General features: G+C 38.1%; 1 protein-coding gene across 6 annotated transcripts in view; it reads left to right on the top strand.

Annotated features, from left to right (window-relative positions):
* The window catches only part of CFAP54 (cilia and flagella associated protein 54), a 157,628-nt gene that overhangs the window by 68,572 nt on the left and 74,045 nt on the right, over positions 1–15,011 (top strand). For 4 of the 6 annotated variants that reach the window (XR_006104082.1, XR_006104081.1, XM_042468528.1 and 1 more), the window contains exons 32-36: positions 1,953–2,052; positions 6,428–6,522; positions 10,362–10,589; positions 12,248–12,390; positions 14,736–14,972. Coding sequence is in view for 4 of the 6 variants with exons in the window: in XM_042468528.1 (XP_042324462.1) it covers positions 1,953–2,052; positions 6,428–6,522; positions 10,362–10,589; positions 12,248–12,390; positions 14,736–14,972 (803 nt within the window). In the remaining 2 variants the exon portion in view is untranslated. The remainder of the gene's footprint in view (positions 1–1,952; positions 2,053–6,427; positions 6,523–10,361; positions 10,590–12,247; positions 12,391–14,735; positions 14,973–15,011) is intronic. The other 2 variants (XM_042468527.1, XM_042468529.1) reach the window with 2 other exon arrangements.

The following is a 15,011-nucleotide window of genomic DNA, read 5'->3' as shown; positions in this document are numbered from 1 at the left end:
GGTCCAGTCTCTCAGGGCATGTGGCAGCCACAGATGGTTGGGATGGGGGCGGGGTTCATGCATGTTTGCCCTGGGACAACTGGGCCATGGCAAGAAGGGGCAGGAAGATGCGTGTGGCTGGCCCAGCTCCTTGCAGTGGCCTGATTCTCCCATGGAACCATGTTCTGGAAAAAAGAGGACGTCTGGCTCAAAATGGAGGGCATTATGGAATTTCTTTTTAACAGAAGGAGGTGGAAATGGAAGACCTGTCCTAGGAAAGGAGGATGGCTGGTCACCCTGGCTCAAAATGGAGGGCATTATGGAATTAATCCTGGACAGAAGGAGGTGGAAATGGAGCGTCTGTCCTGGAAAAGGAGGACAGCTGGTCTTTTACTTTCCATTGAGCACAACTCCAGGATTGCAAAGTCCTTCCTTTTGAGGGAGAGTTAGGGAAGCCGGGCTTTTCTTCTCTTCCCATCGGGGCCCACTGGAGGACCTTGGGCAAGTCACACCCTCTCAGCCTCAGAGGAAGGCAATGGCAAACTTTTTTTGAACAAACGTTGCCAAGAAAACCCCTTGATAAGTTCCCCTTAATGTTGCCATACGTTGGAAACTACTTGAAGGCACACAACAACAGAAAACTACAGTTCCTAGAACCTCATAGCAAGGGACAGGATTCCAGCCAGAAAGAATGGGAATTATGGCTGGAAGGAGTGAGACTTCTGGCTGGAAGGCCGGCACGTGGCCTGGCTCCTTGCAGCAGCCTGGTTTTCCACAGGTAAACCACGCTGCTGCAAGGAGCTGGGCTGACCACACATGCCTCCCTCCCCCAGTGGCCTGGTTATGGGCCCCCCTGCGTAAGGGAAATACCGCGTATGATGGAGCCCTATTAAAAACAATGGTGCTTGTGTGTGTGGTGCAGTGCATGCACCATCGGCGCACACAACATTACTTCTTCCGACGCAGAATTCAGCATATGCTGAAAGCCGAGTATGGCGTGTCAGCGTATGACACAGACACACTGTACAAAGGAAGCATATACTATTACGTTTGGATTATTGAAAAAATCCCAGTAAAATGATGATGATGATGATATATTTATTTGTATCCCGCCTCTCCTGTTTGAGGATTGAGGTGGATAACAGTAAGGAAAATTTCAAATACAAAGTCACAGAAAAAAATAATGAAACAGTCCCTGATAACCCTCACCCTTCCACCCTCCCTCCCATCAATACAAAATAATAACAATAACAATAAAATATTTAACTGGAATAACATCAATTAAAATAGCTCGGCAAGAAGTGACAGCAGTATGACAATAATGGGCAATAATGATGGGGGGCTGATTAACATGGGTGGTTGATTCTGTTTTAGGAGAGTTTAGTCTGGATTTTTATTTATAATTATAAATAATTATAATGTAAGCTTTGTAGGTATTGGAACGTAATATGAAACTAAAGAAGCTAACTTTTAATAGACTTACAAAATTCTACTTTTCTACTATTGCCAGAAAACCCACACCACTGGTCAAAACGTATTTGTTGTATGGCAGTTTAGGCATACCTTCCCTGTAATTTATAAATTGTTATAATAATTAATAATAATTTGTTTTATTTATATACCGCTATTTCAAAGTATAATGGTTATTAAGTTTTTAATGTGTGACTAAGGACTCAGTGACATCACTCAGGCAGGTTTGTTACTCTTAAATCTCACTCTGTAGTCTGTAACAACTTTTTCCACCTTCACAACTATGAAATCAGATTAGAATAAGTATGTGTTGGCAAACAAGGTTTAATAATTTGAGAAACAGAATATTTAAAATTTAGTAAAGTCGGATGATATTTAATGGGGCCGATAGGTTTTAAACTATAAAGATGCTTTGAGGGGCTAGTCACATCTAATGCTAAAAATTAGTGCTGTTTCCTGCAGCATTCCTATAGGTAGTAATTTTCCCTGTTATTGTTTACTAGACGAAATAGAGGTATTCTTGGTATCAAGCGAGGAAAGAAAAAAGGAAAACGTAATGTATCTGCAGATAAAAAGAAACTTCAAACTCCAGACCTCAATAAGGTAGGCTCTATATTATTTTGTTGCCTGGGAATATATCAACAGGTGTGTGTGATGGAGCTACTGGGCAGACTTTTGTTGCCTGGGAATATATCAACAGGTGTGTGTGATGGAGCCACTGGGCAGACTTGATTTTCCAACAGCCAATTCTGGTTCAGGCTGGCTGTAGGGGCTGCAGTGGGAAGAGTAGATATAAAAGGGAGGAGTGAATGGTGGTCAGAAGGCAGAAGTGAACAGTTTAGTTTAGAAGAGTTGTTGAGTATTCAGTTAGAGCTCTTCTGAGGGAGTAGGAAGAGTAAGGCAGATGAGCAGTCAGAGATCTGTTCAGGGAAGTTTAGTGACTAGAATTTGAGTGGGGAGTTGCCTGCAACTGTTGATTTATTGTAACCATTGTAGCCATACCATCTGTGAAACTATTCTACATAAGCTTCATTCTTGCTACATGTTACTGAATAAAGTTGATGCTTGTTTGTTACAAGAGGCTTCTGTCTGTGAATTCACGACAATATAGACACGAGAAACATGCTACAAAAGATATCAAATTTATAAGAGGAGGACCCTAGCCTTTATACATTTAGGGAAAGTGTATTAAGAGTGGGGTGTTGGGCAAGTGTCATTCATGAGGTATCTTTGGATGAAGCTGAGGTAAAAAGCTAGCCTTGAGGCATTGACAGGAAGACCCTTGTGACAGTGAGCTTAAAAGTACATTAAATACCCACATGTTCCTCAGCACTCTCTGTTCCCCCTTTCCCAAGTGGGAAACAGAGTTATGAGTAAACCAAAATAAAACGACTTTGTATGGAGTGTGCAGAGAGCAACCCACAACCTTGGGTAAGATCCTCCTCACACTAGCGTCCAAGTCAGGAATCACATTTTCGGTTATTTCTGTTGATTCTCTTTCCTTCTTAGTTGTTCTATCCTGCCCTGCCAGTTAGATGTGTTCATCCCGGGGGATGAACATTATTTGACTGAGTAACTGAAAACACAGCTGTTAAACAAATTATGTTTATAGATTTTTTGTGGGTTTTTTGGGCTATGAGGCCATGTTCTCAAAGAGTTTATTCCTGATGTTTTGCCAGCAGCTGTGTCTGGCATCTTCAGAGAATGCTGGAATGAAAGAGTGGGGCCTATATACTGCTGGTTGAGAGGAGGCGATTTGCATGTTAATCTGTGTATTGTTCTGTTGTTGAATGCCAACTCCTACAGTTTGTCCATTTATTTAATGATCCATTGTCTGCTGGGAATCCCCCTCACCCTGTGTAGTTTTCATTTGCATTTGCTAGGTCCTGGTTTTGGTGTTTTTCAGGACTGATGGCCAAACTTTGTTTACTTTAAGAATTTCTTCTTTCCTGTTGAAATTGTCCAGGTGCTTCCTGGGACGCAGAACAAGACGTAACTAAAGAATCAATGATTAGTTGGGCAAAGGGTATGGGTCATCCAGTTCAATGAGAGCAGTGGGAAAGAGTGTGGACAAGAAATGTAAAATATACAGCTGCACAAAATTTGAAAGAAAATTGGTTAAAAATGTACCTCAGATGGCATTTAATTAGCAAAAATTTATAAAAGCACAGATAATCTTTATTGAAAAAGTGGAGAAGTACTGGGATCATATCTCCACTGTTCATAGATGTGCAAAAAAGCAAAGGGATATTGGAAAACCATAACACAAAAAATGAATAAGATTTGATATATTAGTTTTAATGTATATGGTTACTACTGCTAGAAATTTATATGTTCAAAAATGAAGAGCAAAAGAAGTTCCTGAGATAAAAGTGTGGATAAATTATTTATATGATTTATTTGGTAATGGATACACTAACTTGTATAATGAAAAGTAACTCAGTGAAGAAGATATCTATAGGATGGGATAATGTGAGTAAGTATATTAAAGAGAAGTGGGAGGACCTTTTGATTTGAATTGGTGGTGAAAATTGATAAGATGTATTGAATAATGATAGAGAAATATAATTCCAATTATAAGCAGCCATAGCAGGATGAAACTAAACTGAATGAAAATGGTAATAGGGTTATATTAGAAGAACAGTTTATGAGATATGTAAATATGGACTTAGGTATCGATATATATGCGTGGTTTTACGGGAATGAGTAGGAAAGTATGTTATCTGAGATAGAGAAGTAATGTAGTGATAAATAAGTTGAAACAAATTGTAGATTATGGTAATGATATACGAAAGTAGACTTTTTTTTTTTTTTTTTGCTAAATGTTGGTGGTGGAAGTCATATGAATGAGCACAGGTATTGAATGAATATGTAGTACAAAGATTGGACCAGGGAAGGTTAGGTAGGAAAGGTGGTGGAGGAGGAGGATTGTGTAATAAAGTGTGAAGGGTTAGAGTAAATGTGAAGGGTACGAGAGGGGGATAGAGATGGAGGTGTTGAGAGGACCGGAGAGGAATGAAGATATGTGGAAGTGATGGAAGACAGGGAGGGGGTGGAGGAAGATTGATAGAAGGCGTTAGTGTGGCAAACCGGAAGGGGAGTAGGAAGGAAGAGGATAGATAGGGGAGGGGAGGGAGAACTCCTGGTCCAAGTGAGGTGATTGAATTTAGATAATTTGAGTGAATATTTGATGATTATATTTTAGATTTATGAGATAAATGCTTATGTGATGAATGCTTGTAATTTGTAGATTTATGAAGAAATAAAAATATTTAAAATGAAAAAGTCAGAAATCGTCCAGGTGTTTATAGATTTCTATGGCTTCCATGTGCATTCTGACTTGATAGAAGGTTTTTGCATCAGTGTTTTCAAACAGCATTTTATGCCCAGGATAACAAGTTCTGCTACTGCTGATTTTTCTGGCTAACCCAGTCTGTTGTCTCTCTCATGTTCCTTGATTTGTGTTTGAAATCTGCATTTGGTGGTCCCTATGTAGACTTGTCCACAGCTGCATGGTATGTGGTCAACTCCTGCTGCTATGAGAGAGTCTCTCTTATCCTTTGCTGAGTGCAGCATTTGCTGGATGTTCTTAGTCTGTTTGTAGACCATTTGGAGGTTGTGTTTCTTCACTAGTTTCCCTATTCTGTCAGTGACTCCTTTGATGTATGGTAAAAATATCTTCCCTTTGGATGGTTATTTGTCTTCACTCATGGGTTTTTCTGAGTCTAGCAGCCTTTCTGATGTCTGAGTGGGAGTAAAAGCCTGTAGAGCCCAGTCTAGGTGCCATATACTACATCTTCTTTTTTTCATTTTCTTTTTGCCCAAGACTGCCTCACACACTTGAAAATGGCACACTATGGATGTGAGATGAGCAGTGAAAGTATATTTTGAAAAGAGCACACAGAGACACTTATTTCATTTAATTTATGTACATTACATCACAGAGCTTCAAGACAGATGATACCAAGGTGGTTAAGAACAGGTACATACTTTTTGAGAAGGTTCACAAGTTAAGGCCTAAGCACATTTGGGCTCATTCTGTAAAGTCAGCAGCTACTCTCAGGGCCTATTCTTTCTTTGTGTCCTTGGAAGACATTTGCAATATAACAGGTTCAAGGAACCATCCAGGTGTGTAAGAGAGTACACCTACATAAAGTACCTGTCTGTGGAAGCAGCTTTCAGTTTATGATCTTGGCTACATCATTCATAATTATGAATTGCTTCAGTGCATCATCCAGAGAATAAGGTTTGGATACTCACTGTGGTAGTCATTCTTGGGTGGGTGGAGGAGCTGTGCTCCCTCGTCCATGATAGGTGGCTGCATGGATGTTTCTTGCATAGATGTTTCTTGGTAAAGCTGAGGTTTCTGCTTATCCTATGTTCTTTGTGTTTTCTTACATTTATATTTCCTGTATTTGACAAATTTGCCTTTTTTTCTGTTAAATGATGTGCTCTGCTGCCTATACATGAGTCAAGGAAGAGTTTGTCATCATACAGATCTATTCAAGAACTCAAGTTATGGCAGTAATACTTTCTTGTGGCTCGAGACTAGCGTCTCCCTCTTGTAAACGTGAGGGAATCAGCTTTTAATAGTATATATATATAGGTATGGTATATTAACAATGTATTTATTTACAAACATACAGACACATAGTTGAATCCTACCATCCCATCCACTTGGGGGACATCCCAAGTGAAGAATTGAAAAGGTTTGAAAGCATGAAAAATGGCAGCTGGGGTGGCTTCTTTTTTATTTTTTGACAACCATGGGAAAATAAGCATTTTTTTTTCTTTATAGTAACTTTTTAATAAGTACCACAGTTCAGAATAATTTGTTTTATTTTCCTTCACTGTCCACTGTTGTTAAGTTTTAGGATATTATAGGTGGTAATCTGGATTCTCATGTGGCTAATGTAGTACAGTTACAGATTTAACAAATGTTAACTATTGTAAAATAGCATATTTTATTTTTATGCAGATGACAATGTCACCAACACCTGGGAAAAAATCAAAGTCTGCTAAGAAAAAATATCCCATGAAACAGATTACACGCAGACTATCTGACGCACAAAGGTAATTGAACTCTGTATGGTCTGTAAATAAAATTTAACTGGATTTCAATTATAGCTGTTTTATTTCTGATTTTGTGGCATATATCATTAAAGAATTAGAAAAAGATGTTTCATAACTTTGTTTTTCACATTGAGTGGTGACTGGTGAACTGGTCCTAAAACATCGAAGCAATTCACAACAGTTGGGACTCTGTACCGCTTTTGATTGGAGATTCAACCAAGTCCAGTCCTCCCACATAGCATGTGTGAGTACTTAAGGGAAATGTCAATATCCCAAGGATTACATCAGAGCTGGGCAATGAGCATTCCCCAGGCTCCCTGAAAACTCTCAGGGCCCATTCATCTAACAGATTTGGGGGTGTGCTAGAGATTTATTTTTGTCTCTAAATATCTAATGGTGCTCCAAAACCTTTGAAGATATCTTACTGGCCATTTTGTTATCTTCTGGGAGCATTTTTGTGAATGCACAAAATGTTTTAGACTCATAGAAACTGCTGTTCACTGTATAAAGACCTTTTTGTGAAACAGGAAGCAGGAGTGGAACAGCAAGTCAGATCATTTCCTGGTTTGAAAAAAAAGGTCTGAATTGGCCTTTAAAAAGTGTGAAATAGCTGACAGGGTGATGAGTTATTGTTGCTGTTAATTGGGGTCAAATTGACTTCCACTTCTGGCAACCCTATGAATGAGAGAACCACAAAATTCTTGGTCCTCAACTGCCCTGCTTACCATATATACTTGACTATAAGTCGAGAAATTAATGCCCAAAAATGGACTCCAAAATCTTGGGTAGACTTATATATGGGGCAATAAGTTTATGCTTATAAATTTGCTGAAAGAAGAAATGCCCATCTTCCTCTGTAGCTTTATAACAGCTCCCCATTTGAATCCCCAGCACACTGTCCTCTCTCTCCCCTCCTGTGTGTGCATGTGTATCTGTTATCCCTCAGCCTTCCCCGCAGCCAGAGCTAATAAGCAGCTGCTGAGGCAAGGGACACAAACACAGACAGAGTATGCCCAGGCTTGTACCCCATCTTGCAAGCCATTTGCCTGGAAATCCTGGGGGTGAAGGGCAGAGAGAGAGAGAGAGAGAGAGGGGTCTTTCCTCTCTTTTTGTAAATCATGAGCCTTAGAGATGCTTTTGGTAAGGGGAAGAGTGTGTGTGTGTGTGTGTGTGTGTGTGCATGACAAGGTTTGTTTCCCCCTTTTCATGCTGAGACTGTGACCCTTGGGAGAGGTCCAGAGACGGCAATATAGGGAGGGAAGTGGTGCTTTGTTTCTCCCTTTAGATCTTTTGTAACATGCTTCTGTGTTTGACCCTCAACTTATCCACGGGTCATATCAAAATCCATGATATTGGCCCCAAAAACTGCGCTCGACTTATACAGTACATCATGTCTACTTATACATGAGTATATACGGTAGGTCTTTCAAATTGAGGGCTGTGGTTTCATTGAAAAATCTATCCAACTGTGGTGTGGTCTGGATCCTCTTTAAGTCTTTTGGAAGTCACAGTTGGCTCTCTGGGACAAACATTAATTTTTAGAAGACTTATTTGGGACAGGGCAGGAAGTTACAATGGAAGGTTCTGTCCTTTATGCTCCTACAAGGAGCTAATATGGCAGTTGCTGTAACCCATGGTGTTATACACCCATGGACTGTGAGATATTTAAGGGTACAGTATGTAGCATACTATATAGTATCATAGGCCTTAGAGAGGGAATTTGGGAGAGATTTCCCCTCATTTCTCTCTTTTCAGCCTTGTATTGCCACAGCAGCAACAGTCATCACCAAGTGAATCAACAGGAGGGAGAAATGGCAGTTGTTTGATTTAGCAGCTAGGTTAATTTGGGAGGAAGTTCAATTTTTCCTCTGGCTCAGACTAATGAGAATTTGATAGTGAATTCATTATATGAGCCCCTAAGACTCGCATTTCCAAACTTGTAAAAATCCTCAAAATGACACTGTCTTCATCTAACACAAATCAGTAAAACACTTTTCTATTCAGAATATCTGCAGTAAGTTATATCTTGTTTTAAGTAGTGTTATGCTGATGAGAAATGATGAGTAACAGAGTATTTCAGTGACTGTTAAGGCATTATTTCATTCACATGTCTTTCTGGCAATAATAGCCATTTTGAGGATAGTTCATAATATAATTAGTATTGTTTTGGAGATAGGATGATGAAGAGTAGTTTTCTGGCATTATTTTCATAATTACCATGATTCAGACATGTTCACAGGGAAATCTCCATGTACATATCGTCTTTTATAGACTTTTCCAAATTGCAAGCTGCCCTTTTTCTTGATACATTATTCTTACTAGGGTGTATTCATTGCCTTTCTAAATAAATTACTGCATTTATTAATTTGATTTACAGCCCACTTTTCTGCAGAGCTATATATATACGGCAGTTTGCTACATAATTAAAAGGGTTCTAAAATTAAAATACAATAAAGTATACATATTAATATACAAATTACAAGTCAGAATACAAATTATACCTATTATACCATTAAAACACCAATAAAATTACACAGAAAACTGATAAGAATTCTGTAAGAAATCAAATTTAAATTGCACAAAATAAGTTGCTAAGTATGAGCATCTTACATGATGTTGCCAGGAATGTCTTAAGAGTTATGACATTGACAGTGAATGTGAGCTATACTGTAGTTCTGGGAAGTGAACAATCAACCATGCATAATTTTCGGAATGCATATAAACTGGCATGATTTTCTGTGTATATAGCTAAGGAACTAAGATACTGTATTTTCTGGTGTATAAGACTACTTTTTAACCCAGGAAAATCATCTCAAAAGTCAGAGGTCGTCTTATACGCCATGTGTTGTCTTATAGGGCAGGTGTTGAAACCTCCAAGTCGGACTGGAGAATCTGCAGTCACCACATATGGTGGGGGAAGCTCAAAAGCAGCCGCGGCTGCATCCCCACCGTATGCGGCAACCGCTGTACTAGTACGGTAGAAGAAAATCCACTCACCAGGATTCGTTGAAAGAAGTGACTTAATGTGGTTCTGATGACAAGGTGAGGAGGCACCTCACCGGAAAGGTGTAAGCGAAGGGCAGAGCAAGCTGCAGGTGTCCGGGATGCCCAGGGTATGGAAAAAAGAGTTGTGTTTGCGCTACCGCACTGATAGTCTTGGAGACAGGGAGGGCTGGGCAGGCAGGGAGAGCTGACCAATCCAAGCAGGCTTTGGATAAAACAAGTTTTCCTGCTAAGTACCTGCATGTCATAAGCATTGGAATTAAAATTACCATATTGAAATCAAATCTGATGTTTTTAAAAAAAATTATTTGGTGTGCGTTGGAAGAGGGGTAGTCTTATACGGCGAGTATATCCCAAACTCCATATTTTAACTGAAAAAGTTGGGGGTCATCTTATACGCCAGTTGTCTTATACGCCAGAAAATACGGTATTCATTCATTTGAGCAGTTTCTTCACTTCTATCAGAGTTTCTCCCTTGAGCGTATGCTGCAGGGTTTGCCACATGTTGAAAGGCAATGCTACAAAAGAGCACACTGTAGCTAAGTCTCAGTTATGCAGTTGTCACTAGTCATATGTTCCCTATATTATTCTCCTGTTTTTAGATTTTTATGTCTACCTTACATATCAAGCATATTTTAATGTGTTTTTTTGAAAGAGCATAAACAAATATTGGAAGCTTATTTATGCTCCAGTGAAGAGAACCAGTGTAAACATTATTGTAATTTCAGAACTATTTCCTTTCTAAATGCACTCCATTGGTCTAGTTAAATAATTCTTATTGGACAAAACAATTTAGTTTTTGTAATCTAAAATATTGTTACTGTTATTTTATTTAGGAAAGAAAATGAATCAAAAAAGTTGGCTTACCAAATGCTGATTAACAAGCTGAATTTACGCTGCCATGTCTACATAAAACGAAGAAGGTTTCGTTGGATATATGTTGAAGAAATGCCATGGAGATCTCAGCTGAATATTTACTTGGGAATTGGTCACTTCAATTTGTTTAAAAAACGGATAGAAGAATTTTATAATGTTGAAGTTCACACTTTACAGAATATGACCAGGTAAAAATCATAGAATCGTAGAGTTGGAAGAGACCGCAAGGGCCATCCAGTCCAACCCCCCTGTCATGCAGGAAATCTAAATCAAAGCATCCCCGACAGATGGCCATCCAGCCTCTGTCTGAAGACCTCCAAGGAAGGAGACTCCACCACACTCTGAGGGAGTTTGTTCCACTGTTGAACAGCCCCTACTGTCAAGAGGTTCCTCCTTATGTTGAGGTGGAATCTCTTTTCCTGCAGTTTGCATCGTAATGACAAACTTTCTACCTCTGTTTTAGCAAACTCTTGGCTTTCAGACATGTTCTGCTTTATTCCATATCTTTTATTTGTTCAAACCTAGCTGGTAAACTTGAGTGGGAGACATAATACAAATGTCAGGGAACTAATTATGCAACTCTCGTAGAGCAGCATTAAAGTTGTGAAACAGCTTTTCATTTACAGCTGGCATTAGTTTCTTGTCTCTATTTATTAACTTTTCTCTGGATTTGGAGATTATAGGAGAAAATAATTGATTCAAAATAAGTAACCATCGTTACAGGCAAGGCCTATTGGGTTGTCAAATTTGAGGCCTCGGAATATACCTATGAAATACAGAATGTACTCCAGTGTAACCTATAGACTATATCATATAAGAGACAATACATAAAGCTAGATGTTTCAAAATGTATGTGTATATATTATTGGAAGCTGGAACCAAACTCCAGCAGCTGTCAAGAGCCTACTGTATATGTCGTAACAGGCACTATGAAAAGTATGAAGGAATATGATGATGATGGATAAATGGCTCAAATTATGTTTAAGATTGTATTGTTTTTATATGTTAATTACAGGAAAGCCTATTAAAGCGATGAAGACAGGTCCAGTCTTCATGAAAGTGTAACTTTTTAATGGCCATATGCTTTAATGTAATGGATGTATGATGCCTTACATGCAGTGCAATGTTGTGAAACAGATGAGAAAAACAAGTGCCCCAGAACTGACATCTGTGTTTCTACTTGAGGAGAATGTATATGTTTGTATATCTATGAAAGCATATAATAAATAGCCTAACCGATTTGAGTGTGCTCGATATCCTGTGTAAATTTCCCAAGATTCTATGTTGAAGTGGAGTATTGATGTTAATTCTCCCTATCTGGTTTAGACCAACATTCTGAATTGGATGTCCAGGTGGCCAGAAAGTGCTAATGAAACTCCAGACATAATCCAGGTTATCTGACAAGTGGCAAAGACCCTCAGTCTCTTAGTCTAAAGAGACAGACTGGGGAGCCATGCCTATTTCACCATCCATTGTGATTTTTATAACATTGTTCTTACAACATTAACCTGACTAAATTCTGATAAATTATTGTGCTGTTCTATGACCTTAATAAAGATTTATTCTCAAGATAACAAATTATATACATTAAATAAATGGAAGTATGAATAAAGTCAACATTCAGAGCTATTTAAATAAATCACATTCTGCTTTAGAAGTGGCTGATATCACCACTGATAATACTGGAACATGGAGCAGCAGGAAATGTTCATTGCTGAAGCATACTGGACATAAGCCTTTTAGTACTTTAATTACTTAAATGGCAGGTATTTGCTGAATTAAAAAATTGCAAGATTAATGTTTTACACTTATTTGGTACCTTTCCAATTTGATATTTGTTCTGCAGTTATGATGATCTGGACCCTGAAATACTATCATTAAACAAGTCAGGCACCATAGTTGTGACAGCAACCACAGAAGAGCAAATGAAATCTTTTACTCCTCCATTTTTTAAAAGAACAACATCAGGGAAGATAAGAAGAAAAACTGGTAATATAAATGTATAATATACCATGTAGTTGCAATTTTGCTTTATCCAATTGTTTATTAAAATGAATTAAACATATATCTTGTTTCATCCTCTCAGAGGTTGTGAATTTAGTCATCTCAAGGGTTGCATTGATGGTAAATTTGGTTTTATTGGTAAAAGAAGTTCATTTTTTTAATGTGCTGTCCTCAGTGATATGTTTTTAATTTTTATTTAATTAGGAGTGATTTTACAAAGAGGGTTGACTGCATGAAATGTGGGCTAGTGGCATGTGGCCTTATTGCAGTTGCATAATATAATATATTCTGCATTGTATCCATGCCTGATTTTTAAAAATATTTACTGTCCTGCTGCTAACCTGTACAACAAACCATCATAATTTACTAAGAGTTTAGGAAGACTTTTGGAGAGACATCAGGGTTTTGGAAGGTGGAGCACAGTTCAATGTGAATTCAAAACAAACCTGCTACTTTGTTCATCTTATCCTGTGCTTTATTTTTCCTGCATATCCTTTCCTTCTCAAAAGCATGAGCTGAGTCCTTCATGTGTTCTGTCTTGATATCTTGTAGTCCACTCTCCATTGTGGGCCATGTCTGCATCGGTTTCTGGATTTCTTGATCAAGATGTGCCTACAGTTCTATTTGTCTGCTTGAATCCTAGTCTACCCATTCTGCTTCCAGGGCTTTGATGGGTTCTGGGTTCTTGTTCCTGTCTTGATTACCTATCATGGAATCCTTAATTGAATTTTTGTACAATCCTTCTGTCTCAGTATTTGTTTTGATTCTGACTGCTTGTACTAGTTTAACTTGTGTCTATTCTGGAAACAACAACAACTAGAAATTTTGATATCTCACAGTTTAGAAAACAGTCTTTTTATTAACACATAGAAACTATACATATAGTAAACAAACCTTAATTAGAGTAGCAATAGATTTAGTAAATCGTGCCTGTTTTATAACAAGATCTTTGATATAAAGCATCTATCCCCTAGGGAATGGGGGAAGAGGCATGCACATTAACATTTACACAGAAAGATTTCCACAACCACTTTAAGAAGAGTGCTTCTTTGCTGAATTATTTCTTTAGTTTGGCGTATTTAGACTGATTGTGTTGTTTAAGTGTTCTATCTCGTCTTAGGGGATATGTGAGTTATTTCACATCTTTCTTCTCATAGCCTTATACGTATTTGAAAATGGGTCCCTCCTCCTTTTTCTTTTCCTGTAGTCTGAACAGCCAATTTTCTTTTGCAGTTTCCCATGTTTGTTTAACATCTTTTCTATGCTATGGTGCCCCAAATTTTAACACAATACAATCTCCTGCTTAATACAGAAAAAGTGAAATGTTATACAGTTTGAAAAGAATGCTTCACTTTTACTGATTCATTCAGTTCATTATTTGTATAATACTTACATCTTTCTCAGAAGTTCTTGTGTCTGTTGATTTAATGACATGTATTTGATTATTTGTTTCTTATTTACGTTTTACATTTGTCATTTCAAAGAAGAGCTTGTTACGCTTTTAAGGACAGATTTATTTATTTATTGCTATGAAATTGAGTTGGTGAAAGTTACCAGAATCAGGTAGATGACAACATCACATTATTTGTTGTTTGGAAACTGAGGGCATGGCATAGATTTAACATGAGATAGCCTTTTTCAGCAGTAGTTGATAATTCCAAAAGCATGTAGCAACTTATTCCAGAGAATACAGTTATAACAATACTTTATTTATTGTTTGTTATATTTATACAATTCATAAAATTACTATACAGCAAATTTTGAAGATGTTTTTTGAAATGATTGAACCACTACAGGACTTTTCTTTGAAGAGAATCTACAGTACTTTAAATTGGAGCATGACAATTCCTTCTGTCAACTGGTTATTTAAAGCAGGTGTCCTGATGTAATCTTTGATTTAAATGAGCGTTACCATTGTACCTTTACCATTAACTACATAACAATATGTTCCCTTTTATCTATGAGGCTTTCCAGGATTAGCAGGCATTATAGCAAAAGGGAATTCTGATTCCAGTGGCTCTCTGGTACATCTTGTAAAACATAATACCTGTTCCATATCTTTTGAGATCTGCCATGCCATAAAGAGGATTACCTTTTTATACCTCTTGAACTACTGGGCTTGTTAGGTGCCCACACTAGGGAATGTGAAATGTCATTGTTCAGTTCAGGGCAAGTGTAGCATCCTCAACCGTACATCTAGAGAGGAAGTTTTGGAGAAGGGTAGATGGTTCTTTCAGTTTGGCTTTTCATCTGTGTTTCTGATCTGCTGGGTGCACTTAAACAATTCTGGAATCAAAGAAACACTTTCCTCAATATTCTTCACCTAACAGTTTCTAGAAGTCAAGAGTTGCTTGCTCTTCTTTGCTCAGACACACTTGACCCTACTCCCCCTGGCTCCGAGTCTGCTCCTTCTTTGTCTGCATCTTACCATACATTGCAGAATGCTTCTTCGGCTACTGTTTCCAGTTCAAGTCTACTTGACCTCAGTACTTGTCTCACTCCTGAAACTGATGCCATGATGGATTCCACTGATCTGACTCAGGTTTCACCTTCAGTTCCAGATAAAGGTAGGTTATTGTATATTGGTGAAATGTCTAATAGGCAAG

The sequence above is a fragment of the Sceloporus undulatus genome, chromosome 5 (assembly GCF_019175285.1).
Source record: "Sceloporus undulatus isolate JIND9_A2432 ecotype Alabama chromosome 5, SceUnd_v1.1, whole genome shotgun sequence".
Classification (NCBI taxonomy): Eukaryota; Metazoa; Chordata; class Lepidosauria; order Squamata; family Phrynosomatidae; genus Sceloporus; species Sceloporus undulatus.
Note: the sequence above shows the minus strand (reverse complement) of the source record. Positions and strands in the feature narration are given on the sequence as shown.